The following is a 15,264-nucleotide window of genomic DNA, read 5'->3' on the forward strand; positions in this document are numbered from 1 at the left end:
AGATAATAACGCCTAGTAGGGAGAGCCCTATACAAAACAGAGCCTGCCTATTACCTTAGCAGGTTTAATAATGGTAATAAGCTGTAAACCTAAAGCTATTCCTACTACCTAAATAGGCAAGATCTCTGGGCAGGCGGAGGTAAGAAAAGCGAGAGTTTTAACTGGGTAGTACTAGGCTTAGTACTACCCCTGTGTGTAGGGAGAGACACACAGACACTAGGGATATTAACTAGTAGTTAAACCGTTAATAATAAGCTCCCGGGCTTATAACCTGTTGATGTCTACGATGGTAGACGATGGTGTATAATATGTAAATTGTTGTAGAGTTACTGTACAAACTAGGAAAGATGACTGACTATATAGTCAGTAACTATGGGATGGCGAGCCTGTGGCATCTGAGAGATAACAAACACTTTACAGCTGGGATCGTGATGCTCAATTGATAGGGAGTGCTAATCGGCCTCTGAGGACCTGCGTACCCAGAAAGTTATCATCAGTAATCGGACCAAGGCCAAGAACGCTCCAAACTCAAGAATCTCGGAATCTTGGTCTATGTATGTATGTATTTATGTGGTAGTACGGTGCTTCCAAACAGTTGACTACATCTACAAAACAGCAAGGCAAGGATATTCATCATCACTAGAGATTTTCATTCACGACCTGCCTCAACTAATCATTGTTCACAATCAATGTTCCTCTCACAACCAGTCTCTCATTGACAAACCTCATCAGAATCCAACTTGACTTGATATCTGGCAACCTCAAATTGCCTTGGCACTTCATACTTCGCACCCCAGGAGCAATTAAATATACGGAGAATCCATCACTTAGCAGCCAAGGGCGATTGCTATTTGCTGGTCAGCTGATTTTCATTAGAAGAACTCGACCTCGGACACTAACCATTGGCATACAGTGCATACGTGTCGGCGTTCAACACAGCATCTGCGCTAGAGAGGGCTGTCGCAGCGCGATATCCGTATCCGTTGTCTTCAGTTCCAGGGCTGTACACTCCTGGAGCATGGGTGAGCTCGTGGAGAGTTGTGGTTGCTTGATCTTGGTTGTGGCACTTGCTAGCCAATGCTGGGAGGTCGCTGTAGTAGATATCACAATTGGCGATCACATTCAGAGATGGCAGAGTGTAAGCCAAGACATTCGTCTCACAGCTATTTGAATTCGATTTGTAAGTAACGTATAAATATCAAGTCTTTACGGAAAGGAGGACTGACTATCCCAAGGTATCTTCGCAGTAGTACTTAGTGGCAGTGTTCGAGCCGGCCTCTTTTGCCACAGCCTTAAGCCGAGCAGCCACGACCCTGCGTGTAGCCGTGCTGGTGGTCTTAAAGTACTCGCTGAACCTATCGAATGCTATTAGAATGGTTAATCCGTTGTAAAACGGTATGTACATACTTAGTAGAAGATCCAGAAAGGGCAGCCTCTGCGGCATCTGTCGCGAGCGTCACGGTATTCTGGAGAGCCTTGGCAAGTGCAGACTTCTTGCTCAAATTACTGCAGGTCTGGAGAGCGCGACGATCGAGCGGCTTGATAGCCTTCAGTACACGGGATGCCTTGACACCGTCAACCTCGATCTTGAGATCATTAGAACGATATGGCAGGTAGCCAGTGACCGCACCATCAGTGACCAGGGGCACTAGGCCAGTTGAACGGAGAGTCAATGGGCCTCCGCTAGACAAGTCACTGGTAGTGGCAATGTCAAATTCATCCTCGAAGGTCTCTCCTGCAGCAAGAGAGGTGAGAGATTCCGAGGTGAGACCGTTGAGGACGAACCGACGTTTGATACCCTCAAAAGTGACCTCAGAATCTGATTTAATGTTAGAATTGTACCGATAGGGACTGGAGACATTTTATATACCGTTCTTGAAGACATTGACCTTCTTGACGGGTGCGGTGTCACGGAAAAAGTTGAGATGCACAAATGTGACATCTTCACTGCCAGAGTTCTTCACAACAGCCTTGATACGGGTGTCAGTGATGCGACTCAAGATAATATCAAGCGCAGGGGTCCCATCGTTTTCGACTGGCAAGGAGTGCACATGCTGTGCTAGAGCCAGAAGAACCGTGGAAAGGCCAGCAAAACGCATGATGCTCGAAGATCAAAAGACTAAAAAGGGTAATTCTCTTGAAAGGGAGGTTGTAATTTTGATATCTTGGATGCTGCTGGAAATGAAAAGCCCCAGTTGTCGGGAGAATATTGCCTTCTTTATAGTCCCCTGGATAATCATTGCAATTTCGAAGTGGAATGCCGCGGTTTCCTCTCTCCTGTGCACCGTCTACCCTCTCACCGTTGCCCAGAAGAACGGTAGAAGAAAGAGGATAGGATCTTCTGTGTATGAAACAATTTGGCCACGCCAGCAGCTAAACTTGCATAGGGCAGACACGGGAGACCTGCGGGCAATCTTGTCACTGGTCAAAGATATCTCGAGATAGCTACAACATACACCTTCAGAAAGATCATCATGGATATCTTCTTGGCCCGACGGAAAACCGCGCCCCTGAAGGACGGGCTTTAGCAGGGATATATGCCCAATGGCGCATCAAGCTGCATTTGATACCACCTCATGCTTGAAGAGGTGGGGGCTTATTCGATGTAACTCCTCACGATCGGTTCTAGACAAAGGATAATTCGGCGCTAAAAGCTGCCAACCCCTGGGCAGTTATTTATGCATGGCATAGGTATAGCTATGGGAATTAAGTATAAAAATTCATTCTGCGAGAGAATGGAGCATAAATATATGCGCATCGCCATTCTTAGAATTCGTGGAACATAAAGACATTGTACTGTAGAGATTTCAATATATTTTGCCTATGGTAATAACAGGACTTACCGGTAACAACTCATATCTCCATTCCATTCTCAATGACCAACCTAGAGATTCCCCTCCATTCATATCACGCCAAGCCCTAAGCTGTACATTTGTCGCCGGACTCCGGTGCCAAGTAGTGCCAAGATACCACCCAAGACGGCGCCGAAGTCTTGACCTCAAAACAATGCTTAGTGTCTGCCATTAGCGGTTATGTCGTATACAACATATAGCGTTGTAATTATTAGGGATTTCACTGTTGTGACAAATGGCTCGCCTGGGAGACAACGCTATGCCAAGTCAACAAGAGAGGAGTGTTCCACGGAGCCCCGGAGGAATGCGGTAGAGCACCCTCGGCAGTCGACTTGGCATGCAATTAACAAAACTAATTGGTTCAAACTAGGGATCGTCAACATGATCAGCATTTCCAGATATAAGGCGTGATAAGAATCTCTACCTCGGTCGCTTTTGTCTGATCTTTGTACACCCCACCCCTCGATATCTCGACACTGCTAGTAACTTGCCGAAACTACCTCGTTGCTCTTATTTTCTTTGTTCCCCCAACCTCATTGATATAGTATATCACACTGACCACGGAAATGTCTCTTTCTGACGCAACTATGGAGTCAAAGTTGGGTTTGCAGGTCACCTTGGCCCCCCAGGCACAGATCCTAGAGGCACAGGAAGCATTTGCTCTACCAATCAAAGTTTCTGTTCACAATGCCGCAGATTCAACAGTCACCATTCTAAGATGGGGCACTCCATTGGACCCTCAGGCTGGTGTTCTCGGTATTTTCGAGATTTGTGACACAACGGACAAACGGAAACTACCCGTTCCTACTATTATGGTTTCACGCAAGCTACCTGCCTCAGAGGACGATCTTGTTGAGATACAAGCACGTCACACCATTGATGTAACTGTCAATTTGCCGATTCAAAGCCTTGACAAGGGACATGAATATTCTGTCCGTGCCCAGGGAACTTGGCATGCGGTGTGGCCAACTGAATTATCTAATGTCACTACATCCCAACTCAGGGATAACGAAGGCGCCTATCGCGGGGACTTCATTTCAAATGAATCCTCCGTGAGCATTGGGTGAGCCAAGTATTTGGTTTTTGGATACTTGAAACGAAGGGGCGGCATGTGAGAAAACTCGACGCTACGCGATTGTTATCATTGGATGTCCTACGGCCCACGATCTATTTCATGTGTTATTCACCGGAATGAGATCATACCAAATTATTTTCACTATTATTCACATGAGTTTCTGGGAGATAGCAGTTTTGTGTTACAAATTTCAGGGTTCCCTCGGTATTACACAATGTTTCAAACGAGATTTAATCTGCTGCCTAGTATCAAGCCCTATTTTTCATCACTAGAATGAAGCTCTGATGCTCAAGTGTTTACTAGCACACATAGACTCCTCAATAAGCATGTCTTTCCATAAAGTACCAAGCCTAGAAAAGGACGCTAGAGCGGTGTTTGAAGTTCTGAAACGGGGTGGTATTGCGATTATTCCCATGAGCGTTGGCTACGGAATCACTGCGATTGATCCGGATGCATTGAACCGGATTTTTCGCGTGAAACGGAGAGAGCCACACAAGCGACATGCAATGGTTGGCAGTTACTATCTGCATCGAGATATTCATGTTCTTCCTCCCCAGGAAGCCAGTATCGTCAAATTATTGACTGTGGACTTGGAGCTTCCTCTGGGGATTGTTGCGCCATATCGACTTGATCATCCGATTATTCGAAAGCTCCCACCAGATATATTAGCACAGAGCGTCGTTGGGGACACTCTAGCAATGTTGGTCAACGGAGGTGCTTTGCTAGAAGAATTATCTCGACTTGCTGCCCTAGAGGAACTTCCTCTAATGGGATCATCAGCCAATATCACCGGCAAGGGAACAAAGACTGTGGTAGAGGACATCGAGCCAGAGATCCTCGAAGTGGCAGATATAGTCATCGACTACGGAAGACAAAAGTTTCACCATCCTCGAGCCTCTTCAACCATTATCGATTTTAGAACAATAAAGGTTGTGCGATACGGAGCTTGTTATGATGTGGTGCAGGATGCTCTCTCTCGGTTTTATGGTATCAAAGTGCCAGATGATCCCTGGAACGTGGAATATTTTGTCTGAATAGATTTGGACGAACAGGATATGACGTTTTTACTCTGATTACAGAATTCGATACCGCGTTCTGCTATAATTCTAACCTGATTACCAAGTAACGTGGGAGACCAATAATCAAACTATCCCAAGAATCCTTAATGTGATGGCTTTGCTTTGTGTGTCTACAATTTCCTTTGTTTTGACTTCTTAAGGAACATCCCATTGTTTTCAAAAAAGGCAGAATCATTTGAGAAGCTGAAAGAGAGTTAAATGTTCAAAAAGTTGGCTTTCCATCACTATATTGCGATTGTACAGAAATCCTACTTGTGTTGCGTCTGCCATGAAGAAGGATGTATTCATGTCTCCCTCTGTGTTGGCAAGAAAGAAGCTGATCACGCTTTTAGTGCCCATCAATTGTGTGATTGGAGTTACTAGAGCAGTATGCAAAAATTTTGCAGAGCACGAGGTAAATTCTATGTCAGCCCCCCTGTGGTATCTAATCAAAAGAACAAACACCTGATACAATGCAGTGACACTAGTCTGTTTCATTGTGCTATCTAAGATCTTATTGTTCCACCGGAATGTTCTAGAGTTAGGTTTGGAGAATTTGAACTTGGGCTTTTGTCAAAACTAGATGTAACTGATAGTGACAGTGTTTCTGGTGACAGATGAAGATGTGAGAATCCGATCTTGATAGATGTCCATTATTGTAGCACCCAATGGTCCGTAAGTATTCCCACTGCGCGAGGCAGTTGCATTGGAGAATATCACTGTGCCAAAGTTGGCAAAAGGAGCCAACGCGTTGTTTACAGAAAAGTCCTCCACAATCCATTCGGCATTGAACTCACATAAGTCACCCCAAAGACCATTACGGAATATATGCGTGACAGATGCGCCAGTGGATAAATTCTCAACGGTAGCAGAGCCGGAACTTTTCGAAGTTGCATCGACTGTCATTCTGATGACATTTCCAGCCGAAATTTGGATGTTGCTAAAGTCATGGGCGTAGTCTGGATACCATTCGTACCACGCGCTGTACGATGTAGACCCTCCTTGAATACAGAAATCGATTCCTGTTTGTAGAATGGCTGTACTGCAAGTATCACCGTCAATGCCAACCCATGCAGAGGCACAGTAATTTGTGTAGGAATTCGCATCATTCGGGAGTCGGGGGATAGGAACAGTGATCTCTCCGGATACCGAAGAGTATCCTGTACCAATAAGCACAGCCCCGGCCCAGTTTGAGCTGTAAGTCTCCTGGGACGTTTGATTCAGATAGAGCACTTCCGAGGTACCTGGACTATGAGGCCGAATTCTGCGGCGCGGAGCTTGGGTATATTGATGTATCTCACGGTCTGCCTGTTGGCGAGGAGTGAGTGGAGAGGCGATGATAGACGTAGTGAGTAGCGTAGCACCGATTATTGCGACAGCGAATTTCATAGCGAAGGTTCGGGAGTTGAGTCGGTATAAATCTGTTTCAATTATTAAAACGAAGAGAAAATTTGCTGAAAGAAAGTTGAACTGCGGCGAATCTAAACTGCGCACGAAACTTGACGTTTATATAGAATTTGCTCCGAGTATTAATTAAGCTTAGAAGGGATAAGTCTAGAATGAATCAAATGATATAAATAGCCATGATAGGAGACGCGAGTGAATGCCTCTGAATGTAACATGACCGCCATTTAAGATGAAGATAAAAAGCGCAGATGATCGCTGTCGGAGACCGAAGGCTAGTGTGACTTTATGAGGTAGCCCTTTGGCTAACTAAATATACAAGGATCCCCTAAACCCTGAATGGTAAATGTGTTCCTTGTATACGGTAAATTCGGACTCATATATACATATATACTGATTTAGGGTAACCACAGAGTACAGAGTGTAGGCCCAGCTATTCTACTTCATTGGACTTTCCATGGATTCTAGACAGGTGAAAATATACAGCTATGATCCTTGAAGTAAGACTGGATGTAGACAGCGCGATTAAAAATGATAAGATGAGATTATATGAGCACAATTTGGCTTTGCGTTACCCTTGAATAAAAATCTCTTCCCTAATTTGGCTCCAGACCTGTCTTTATAGAGAGGTGACAAGCAGAGGGTTGTGATCGGATCAAAAACTTTGAAAGCCAGTGGCTCTCTCTCTCTCTCCCTCTATCAAAAGCTTCTTGTCTTATTCAACTCTGATGATCGCTTTTGGAGGGTCATCTCCTTGCGCTGACTAATTATTTCTCCATGCCTCGACTTCTTGATCAAACTGCACCTAGAATATAAGACCTTGAATGTGCAAATAAGAATATTTCTGGATCTTAGGATTTCTCTCTCCATCGAACACTGCCTCCAAAACCCGCCATTTGATTGGTCGCCTGACGTCACCATAGTGATACCAGCACATTATACCGAGGGGTATCTTCCCAAACTCACCTGTAGCATACTCACACAGTGTCAAACATTACTTACGGCTAGATGTCATCCAAGAAAATTGCCATCATTGGCACTAGTGCAGCTAGCATGCCACACGCCTCTACCTTTGCTAAGAATCCAGAGTTTGCAGTAACAGGTGTGACTCTCAGTCGGTAGAACCCCAAGTCACTTTTGCAAAGGGGAACAATTTCATCATTCGAAAGAGAAAAAAAATCTCTTTTGAATGAATCCTATTTTTATTCAAGTAATTGATGTCTATTCTCGGAATCATGCCCGTTGAAGCCATTTCGCTTCGGCAAAGCCTTTCTGGTCTAGCATGTCTTCGAGACAATCCTGTCTTTACTACTTCTCGCTTTATTTCGGAGCACATGATACCGAACTTCCAATGTGTCAAGTTTGCTATTAGAAAGCGTTTTTAACAAATGTCAAATGCAGTTTTAGCTATCGCTGAATTTTCCTACTATGAATACATTTCCAAACCACCAACTTCTATCGTGGGGGGCGCCGGATCTGCGCACTCAAGTTGTTGGTGTTCAAGTCGGTCTTATAGAAATTTAATTCCACGAAACCTTGGGCCAACATGTGACTAAATTTGGACTTTACTATATGGCTAACTTAAAGTAGAAGAGGATGGTGGCACCAGTCTGGTAATCAGTGGCTGCAGTACATGAGAGTGATTCCTGAAATGATATTAATCAACGACACCAACCGGACATCATATACTGAAAGTCAGACAATGGTGGTGGGGCTTACCTCGTTTAAGTGGGACTCTACAGAGATGATACGTTGGATTATAGAACATGCAAGAAATCGGATGCGCTTCGGCATTGAAATAGCGCACCAACTTGATGCTACGTATAAACTATATGACTTTGCCGGGAGCAATTTTGCAAAATATTTACCTATCTGCCACCCAGCGGAGTACAAAAAACAACAGCAATGGAGACATGAAGAAAGCAGATATGTGCTTGATATTCCGTTCAAACTCATGTTGAAGTCAAATATCTCAAAGCACATATCGAAAACTTTCAATCTCATGGTCAGTCTCGTTAGAAAGCTCGTCTTGCAGTTCTTCAATTTCACTCATCTCTTTAGGAGACCTGTACAGCCTATCCCGTCGTCGGTTTTCCAAGACATAATATATAGAGAGACAGACCAAGAAGAAGATTCCGAAGGCCAGTCCTGCCATAGACGCTCTGATACCAGTCTGATCAAGTTAGCACTCAAGTGGTATGATGGGCCATGAAAGTGAAGTACTGACTAAATATAACGGTTCTTCCGAAGGAAGGAAGAATTGGGGACTAGCAATATTTCCAATACAGTACGCTGCAAACATAAGGGCGCTGACAGTGCTCTTCTTGGTAAATCCGGCGACGTTCAAGCTGATCAGACTAAGACAAAGGGATATTGGCAGCGAAGACACCACCCAGGCAGAGACCGGTTATCTTCCCTGCGTGGTTCTCATCATCTAGCTTCCAAATCAAAAGCATACCGAGCATCGATACAGCCGTATTGAAGATCATCATAATAATACGAGACTTTGGAACAAGGGACGCGAACCCCGAGGTAAGGAGGAGAAAGACAAGCTGAGCACCGCCAATGGGCATCTAGATGAGAAGAGCCTCTAGATGGGGGAATCCAAATCCGGTGATAATGATAGCAGAAAAACTTGTGATGCCACCGTTGCAAAAGCTAACACAGAGTGTATAAAGTACCAAAAACCACGTTTGTAGGTCTTTGATCGCCATTAAAACCTGACCCCATTTGAACTTGCCCGTGTCCAAAACTCCAGTCTTGTTCTTCAATGTTCTGTGGACTGCAATGGCTCGTTCGTTGGGTTTCAGAAACACAGCTTTCGCGGGTGAGTCCGGTAGTGTAAAGAATAAGATGACGCCATAGGCAGAAGTGATGGCGCCTAAGATAAGAAACAACAGTTGCCATTGGGCAATAGCTGTGATGTGAATATTGCCAATACCGTAGGCAATCAGCCCGCCAAGGAGAACAGCAATGGAATTACCAACAAACCATGCTGCCTGGCGTGATGGCTGCTCCGATCTTGTGTAAAACATTCCCGTTATCAGCGCAAAGCCAGGCGCAATTGATGCCTCTGTCAAAATACACTTGTTAGCTGTGTTATAATTTATCAGTATAGGAACCCATATCCCCAACGCCAAAAAAGAACCTAGCTGCCATTAAGCCACCCCAGTGTTCGTGCAGGCGGCGTGAACCATCAGACAACCTCCCCAAACACAAACAGCACCGCTGAGATATTTGCCCAACGGAAGCCTGGAACCAAAACTTAGCCTATGTTATTAGGAATTATCTCTCAAACTTACCTCACGGCGAGATATGAACTCGGCCAACTCCATGCGAATAACCAAAATAAAAAATGGCGGATGCCCAGTTATATTCATTTCCTTTCAAATCCTGGTGAAAAAAAGAGCTGTATTAATATTAAACAACAAGAAGAGAATCAAGTTGGTTGCATTGATTGGAAAAGGGATACACCAAGTCCTGTCGAAGATTGAAAAGGGTTGCCTGGCTAATTGCTAGTTTGTCAATGTACTGCAACATCTAGCAACCGCCTATGAGAGGTATTAAAAAGAAGTCTAGCTTCCTTAAAACTTTCTTCTCCATTGTAGGTGTTGTTTCAATCTCAAGCACTTGTCCAAAGTCCACATTGCGAGCATCAGAACTCGACTCAACCTTGAGTATTTCAAGGTCTGGTTTTGTCCCTTCGGATGTGTTCTTTCCTCATACTGACTAGTCCAAACTAAGCAGAGAAGAAGGGAATACGTAGATGACGGATAGAAAGAGAGAGGAGCATTGGTGATATGTGAAGTAAAAAGATGATTAACTTAGTATATGTATCAATTAGCGGGTGTCTCAAGGGGACTATATGGCTTCTAGGACAGGGCGGCCAAGACCGATTGAACTCAACGTGGTAGCAACACACCGGATACGATAATAGCTGATAGGGAAACTAAACCAATGATTTCCGTACGGTGTCGAGTCAATATTACGTTCATAAGCCTTGGTTCTACTCTAAGAAAAGGCGGGGGAGGGGCGATAACATTCGCCAGGAACGCGGGCAAATTTTGTGGCAACCAGAAATAACTTTAGCGAGCTCAGATACCAAAATATGATGAATTTACCTCTTAGTTGTTGCCATCCGCTACAGTGTGTATAGACTTCGTGAGTAGTAGATCATTGGCATTACAATATCGGCAGTCTAGCGAATCGTTGGCACCTCGGCAATATGAATGCTCATACTCATCGGCAACCAACTTTCCCTACAGGCCCCGATCAAAAGTCAAAAAGGAAAAGGCAAAAAGGAAGGATTGGAATGCGAAGTTTGTGGCGAAGGAAAAACGCGAAAATAGAACGAGATATTGAGGATGCCAAACACGAGTCTGGTCGTGGGTTGAATTTCTGCCTCTGATCCCAAAACTTTACCTGAATATTGATACAAGATAAGGGGTTGAGCCTGATTATCATTGTTATGACAACATTATAGCAGAAGATACTCCGTACATATTCCGGATTCCACTGGTCTGTCGAGATTGCCGACGGAGTGAGGCCTGATAGACTTTCGCCAAGCTTGCCGATATAGCGGATGATAACCCCAATTCCGTGACTCTAGCTCTGTTGTCATATTGAAAGGAATTATCCACAAGTAATCATACTGGCCATAGGATAAAGGTTGGAATAGCGTTCCATTCTTCCCCTCTTACTTTGTCATCGGCAAACGCCACGCGGATACCGCCTGATAATGCGTCAAATTAGTTTCGCTTTTGAAATTTGTTCATATTTAAGTATGGCACGACTCTTGGGGTCCTTTAGGCAAGAGGGATCCGAATTCAACACTGCTAGAATTGAAATAGACCGTTAAAACATTATGACTCTCCCAGTCATCAATATTGAGGAAGTGAAGACCTTTGTAGATGCCACGCTTGAGGCACTACAACAGGAATTGCGGGAATTGAACTATCAAGTATGTTCACCCTCGCAGTCAGACTTTTATCTATAGGGCTGACATGTCCGTGATGATTGTCAGATTTGGTCAAATCCTGAGCTTGCTTATCAGGAGCAGGGCGCTCACGATACAATTTGTGATTTCCTCGAAGGACAAGGTTTTACTGTTACTCGCCACGCCTATGGACTTGACACCTCTTTTGAGGTTTTGAGTGGAACTGGTGGGCGATTGATCAATTTCAACGCAGAATATGACGCATTGCCTGGAATTGGCCATGCATGTGGTCATAATTTAATAGCGACAAGCAGTATCGCTGCATTCCTTGCACTGTCGTTTGATATAAGGAAATTTAGCATCCCTGGTAGAGCCCAGTTGTTAGGGACTCCTGCCGAGGAAAATGGAGGCGGAAAGGCCAAATTGATTGATGCCGGCGCTTACAAGAATGTCGAAATCTCGCTAATGGCGTAAGATATATGAAAGGAGACGGATTGGTATGTGCTAACTTGATTTGCAGTCATCCTGGACCCAAAAAGATATATCCCGACCAAGAACCATCGGACGGGATTGCTGGAACGCCTATGAATGCGCGCAAGAATATCTATTGTAAGTCGCCCAATATACTTCTTGTATCACATGCCGATTAATATAACTCAATATAGGCGAATTCACGGGTAGAAATGCTCATGCCGGTGGGAATCCGTGGGAAGGAATCAACGCGCTTGATGCCCTGGTCTCATCTTATAACAACGTTGCGGTCCTTCGGCAGCAGCTTCTTCCGGACCAGCGTGTTCATTGTGCTTTCTTAGACACACCCAAGGTAGCTAATGTGATCCCGGATTATACGAAGGCTTTCTGGCAGGTGCGCAGCCCTAGATTGAAGGGATTGAATACCCTTGTCAGCAAATTGCGCAATTGCATTGAGGCTGGTGCGTTGGCCACTGGATGTCAAGTCAAGATTGATGAGTATGTATCCATTTATGGCCACCTTCCCGCCTGACTAGATGCTTGAGGAAGTGGATACTAATCTGTTTGCTTCAAGGGATGAGCTCTATACTGATGTCCGATTGAATGACACTCTCTGTGAACGCTACTGTGTCCACATGGGACGGTATAGTCGCAAAGTTCTCAAGCGCTATGATAAGGTCCTAACGGGGTCGTCGGATATTGGTATGTGGTCAGATAAGATTCCCCTTGATGGACAAGGCTAACCCGTGTACTTCAATAATAGGCAATGTTAGCTACGAGACTCCAACGCTTCATACAATGTTTGCGATTCCGGCTCCTACAACTTCATTTCCACACCACCCGACTTTTGCAGCTGCAGCTGGAACAGACGAAGCCCATGCTGAGGCATTGATTGTTGGAAAGTCTTTAGCATTGATTGGTTGGGATATGATTGTGGAGAACGATATGTATGATTTGGCGTGGCGTCAATGGAAAGACGAGATTGCGCGGGAGGATTAGATGTAAATTGGGTGGATAGATAGTATATGAATGCTCATTTGAGGCTTTGCTGGGCGAAATCCTTGGGCCATTTATTGCTTGTTCTCTCGTTCTTCAACCAATTCAAAAGCCCGGAGTATATTAGGTGCTTGATGGCCAATTGAGGGCAATGGGAATCTGTATCGGCCGCTGGCTGATTGGACAGAAAGCACAACGTCCTCTTTTAACGCCCACTCGAATTGCTGATGCTCCAGTGGCTCGAGTTGAACAGGTATTTGGAAAGTTGGAATCGGTTGCTGTCTTCCTGCTGACGATTTCAAAGCCTCTTGAACCTCGACAACGAACGAGTACTTGGCAATACGGATTTTCCCGTCACTGCGGCGATGATGCTCCCAACAATCCACCGCGACGAGATCAATAATGTGAGACACATGCAATCCACTTTCTTCTAGCGTTTCACGCACAAGGGAATCAAGTAACGTTTTGTCCGTTTCCAGTTCGCATGCGCCTCCGGGACCCTCCCAACAGCCGGGCATTGAGTCTGTCAGTGCGCGCTGGAGAAGAAGGATGCGCGGGGTAGGATCGGCATGAGAGAAAATGTACGCGCCGACACCAAACCCTTCGAATTCAGGTCGGGCGGCCACAAATTCCGTGAGAGGGATGGTAAAGTAATTGAGATGAGGAGCAACGGTATAAGTCATCTTGATTCTTGACTCGAGATATGGATAGGAAATAGAATCTTTCGTTGAGCGGTGTAGATGTTGAGTTTCATCTTCCCCGCTAGGGAGCGCCTGAGGGCTTTGTGTTTTTATGAGGCGCCAATATAATTGAAATATTGTTAGTCCTACGACTCCCTACGAGATTTCGATCTACGAGGTTTGGAAATCCATTTGAGTCATTGTTTTTCATAAAGGCACTCAACATATGCATATAGATATTTTTATATTATATACATTGTAGGCGTGACTCTATTCTGTATTCTGATTCTGATTTTCTTTTCTCGGTAGTCCTGTGGTCTATAATATTGACCATAGAGGTGTCGCAAAAAGGTCGCTGAAGGGGAGGGATTTAATAATACCCAGATGCGCAATATGGCAATATGAACCCAGGATTGAGTAGAGACCCCGACTCATATGTCTTAGTTGAAGACAACGGTCTTGTGGCCGTTCAAGATCACACGGCGCTCTGTTACGTACTTGACTGCAGTGGCGAGTACGTTGCTCTCCACGTTGCTGCCGGCATGGGTCAGCTCCTTGGGGCTCATGCCATGGTTGACTCGAACAACATTCTGTTCGATGATCGGGCCTTCATCCAGGTCACTGGTGACAAAATGGGCAGTGGCACCGATGATCTTCACACCGCGGTCGTAGGCCTGGTGATATGGCTTGGCACCCTTGAAAGAGGGCAGGAAGCTATGGTGGATGTTGATAATGCGACCGGACATGGCGGTACACAGGGTTGGAGACAACACCTGCATATACCGAGCTAGCACAATCAAATCAACATTGTGTTGGCTCACCAATTCCAAAATCTGGGCCTCCTGCTGCGCCTTAGTATCCGCGGTGACGGGGAGGTGGTGGAATGGGATATTATAGGTAGCTGCGAGGGTAGCGAAGTCGGGGTGGTTGGAAACGATTAAAGGCACCTCAATGCTCAGCTGACCGGTGGATTGGCGGAATAGCAGGTCGTTGAGACAGTGGCCAATCTTGGAGACCATGATCAGCACGCGGGGCTTTTTCACAGTGGGATTGATCTCGAAGTCGAGGGAGAACGACTGGGCAGTGGGCTCGAACGCAGTGCGCAATTTCTCGAGTTCAAGGGTTTCATCTGCTCCACTTGCAATCGCAAATTGTGTCCGCATAAAGAAGCGTTCAGAGGCAGGATCACCGAATTGCGACGAATCGATAATGTTGAGGTTGTTCTCCACGAGGAATGCAGTGACCGCGTGGACAATACCAGGGCGGTCAGGGCCAGAAAGGGTCAAAATGAAGCTAGGAGCCATGATAAATGAGAGAGCGGTGTTGAATCCGCTGGTATTCCTTCAAATGGCTAAGATGATGAAGAGGAATAGCTCTGATTTCTTTCTTTTTTTCTTTTGTGAATCCCACTTGCCGGTTTCGGCGATGACTCATCTGCCGGCATTGCCCGCCTGGTCCACGGGTCGATCAGCTTGATCGGCCTTGCCTTATCGTCCTTATTCTCTTGTCAAGTCTTTTGGATCTTCATCAATTTGATCCCTTCATATCCTCTTCTTGATCTATATAGATCATTGAGACTTGGAATCAAACAATTTTCATAAAATTATCGCCTCACTAGTCACATGTTCCTCTTGAATCGGTGAATTCCATCTTTTTAGCCACGTTTTCCCTAGCGCCCTGAAGGCACTCGGCACCTTATGCATTGATCTCACCTACCGGATGTCATGAGATTACAACTGCATTGGTAACAGGTCTGTGCTCGGCATTGGTTCCTTAATCCTCGTGATTAAAC

The 15,264-nt window shown here is 45.2% G+C and overlaps 7 protein-coding genes across 7 annotated transcripts; 2 read left to right on the forward strand and 5 right to left on the reverse strand.

The window, feature by feature from the left end:
* Positions 1–827: 827 nt before the first annotated feature.
* On the reverse strand, positions 828–2,099 carry mep20 (uncharacterized protein; the record flags this gene model as incomplete). Its single annotated transcript, XM_016740138.1, has 5 exons — positions 828–847; positions 901–1,163; positions 1,227–1,355; positions 1,408–1,819; positions 1,871–2,099. The coding sequence occupies 5 exons, from the start codon at positions 2,097–2,099 to the stop codon at positions 828–830; spliced, it is 1,053 nt and encodes a 350-aa protein (XP_016597472.1).
* Positions 2,100–3,439: 1,340 nt separating this feature from the next.
* Positions 3,440–4,961, forward strand: PEX2_028640 (L-threonylcarbamoyladenylate synthase; the record flags this gene model as incomplete). The annotated part of the gene is made up of 2 exons (XM_016740139.1): positions 3,440–3,915; positions 4,277–4,961. 2 exons carry the CDS (start codon positions 3,440–3,442, stop codon positions 4,959–4,961), a joined length of 1,161 nt encoding a protein of 386 aa, XP_016597473.1.
* A 603-nt stretch (positions 4,962–5,564) lies between these two features.
* On the reverse strand, positions 5,565–6,374 carry PEX2_028650 (A4/G1 family peptidase; the record flags this gene model as incomplete). Its single annotated transcript, XM_016740140.1, has 1 exon — positions 5,565–6,374. The coding sequence occupies one exon, from the start codon at positions 6,372–6,374 to the stop codon at positions 5,565–5,567; it is 810 nt and encodes a 269-aa protein (XP_016597474.1).
* Positions 6,375–8,746: 2,372 nt separating this feature from the next.
* On the reverse strand, positions 8,747–9,724 carry PEX2_028660 (Major facilitator superfamily domain, general substrate transporter; the record flags this gene model as incomplete). The annotated part of the gene is made up of 4 exons (XM_016740141.1): positions 8,747–8,962; positions 9,071–9,483; positions 9,611–9,641; positions 9,692–9,724. 4 exons carry the CDS (start codon positions 9,722–9,724, stop codon positions 8,747–8,749), a joined length of 693 nt encoding a protein of 230 aa, XP_016597475.1.
* A 1,529-nt stretch (positions 9,725–11,253) lies between these two features.
* PEX2_028670 (M20 family metallopeptidase) lies at positions 11,254–12,795 on the forward strand (the record flags this gene model as incomplete). Its single annotated transcript, XM_016740142.1, has 6 exons — positions 11,254–11,349; positions 11,413–11,795; positions 11,846–11,934; positions 11,991–12,294; positions 12,371–12,498; positions 12,560–12,795. The coding sequence occupies 6 exons, from the start codon at positions 11,254–11,256 to the stop codon at positions 12,793–12,795; spliced, it is 1,236 nt and encodes a 411-aa protein (XP_016597476.1).
* Positions 12,796–12,866: 71 nt separating this feature from the next.
* Positions 12,867–13,475, reverse strand: PEX2_028680 (NUDIX hydrolase; the record flags this gene model as incomplete). Its single annotated transcript, XM_016740143.1, has 1 exon — positions 12,867–13,475. The coding sequence occupies one exon, from the start codon at positions 13,473–13,475 to the stop codon at positions 12,867–12,869; it is 609 nt and encodes a 202-aa protein (XP_016597477.1).
* Positions 13,476–13,912: 437 nt separating this feature from the next.
* On the reverse strand, positions 13,913–14,776 carry PEX2_028690 (formyltetrahydrofolate deformylase; the record flags this gene model as incomplete). Its single annotated transcript, XM_016740144.1, has 1 exon — positions 13,913–14,776. The coding sequence occupies one exon, from the start codon at positions 14,774–14,776 to the stop codon at positions 13,913–13,915; it is 864 nt and encodes a 287-aa protein (XP_016597478.1).
* Positions 14,777–15,264: the final 488 nt, after the last annotated feature.

This window comes from Penicillium expansum (genome assembly GCF_000769745.1).
Source record: "Penicillium expansum strain MD-8 chromosome Unknown contig81, whole genome shotgun sequence".
Lineage (NCBI taxonomy): Eukaryota > Fungi > Ascomycota > Eurotiomycetes > Eurotiales > Aspergillaceae > Penicillium > Penicillium expansum.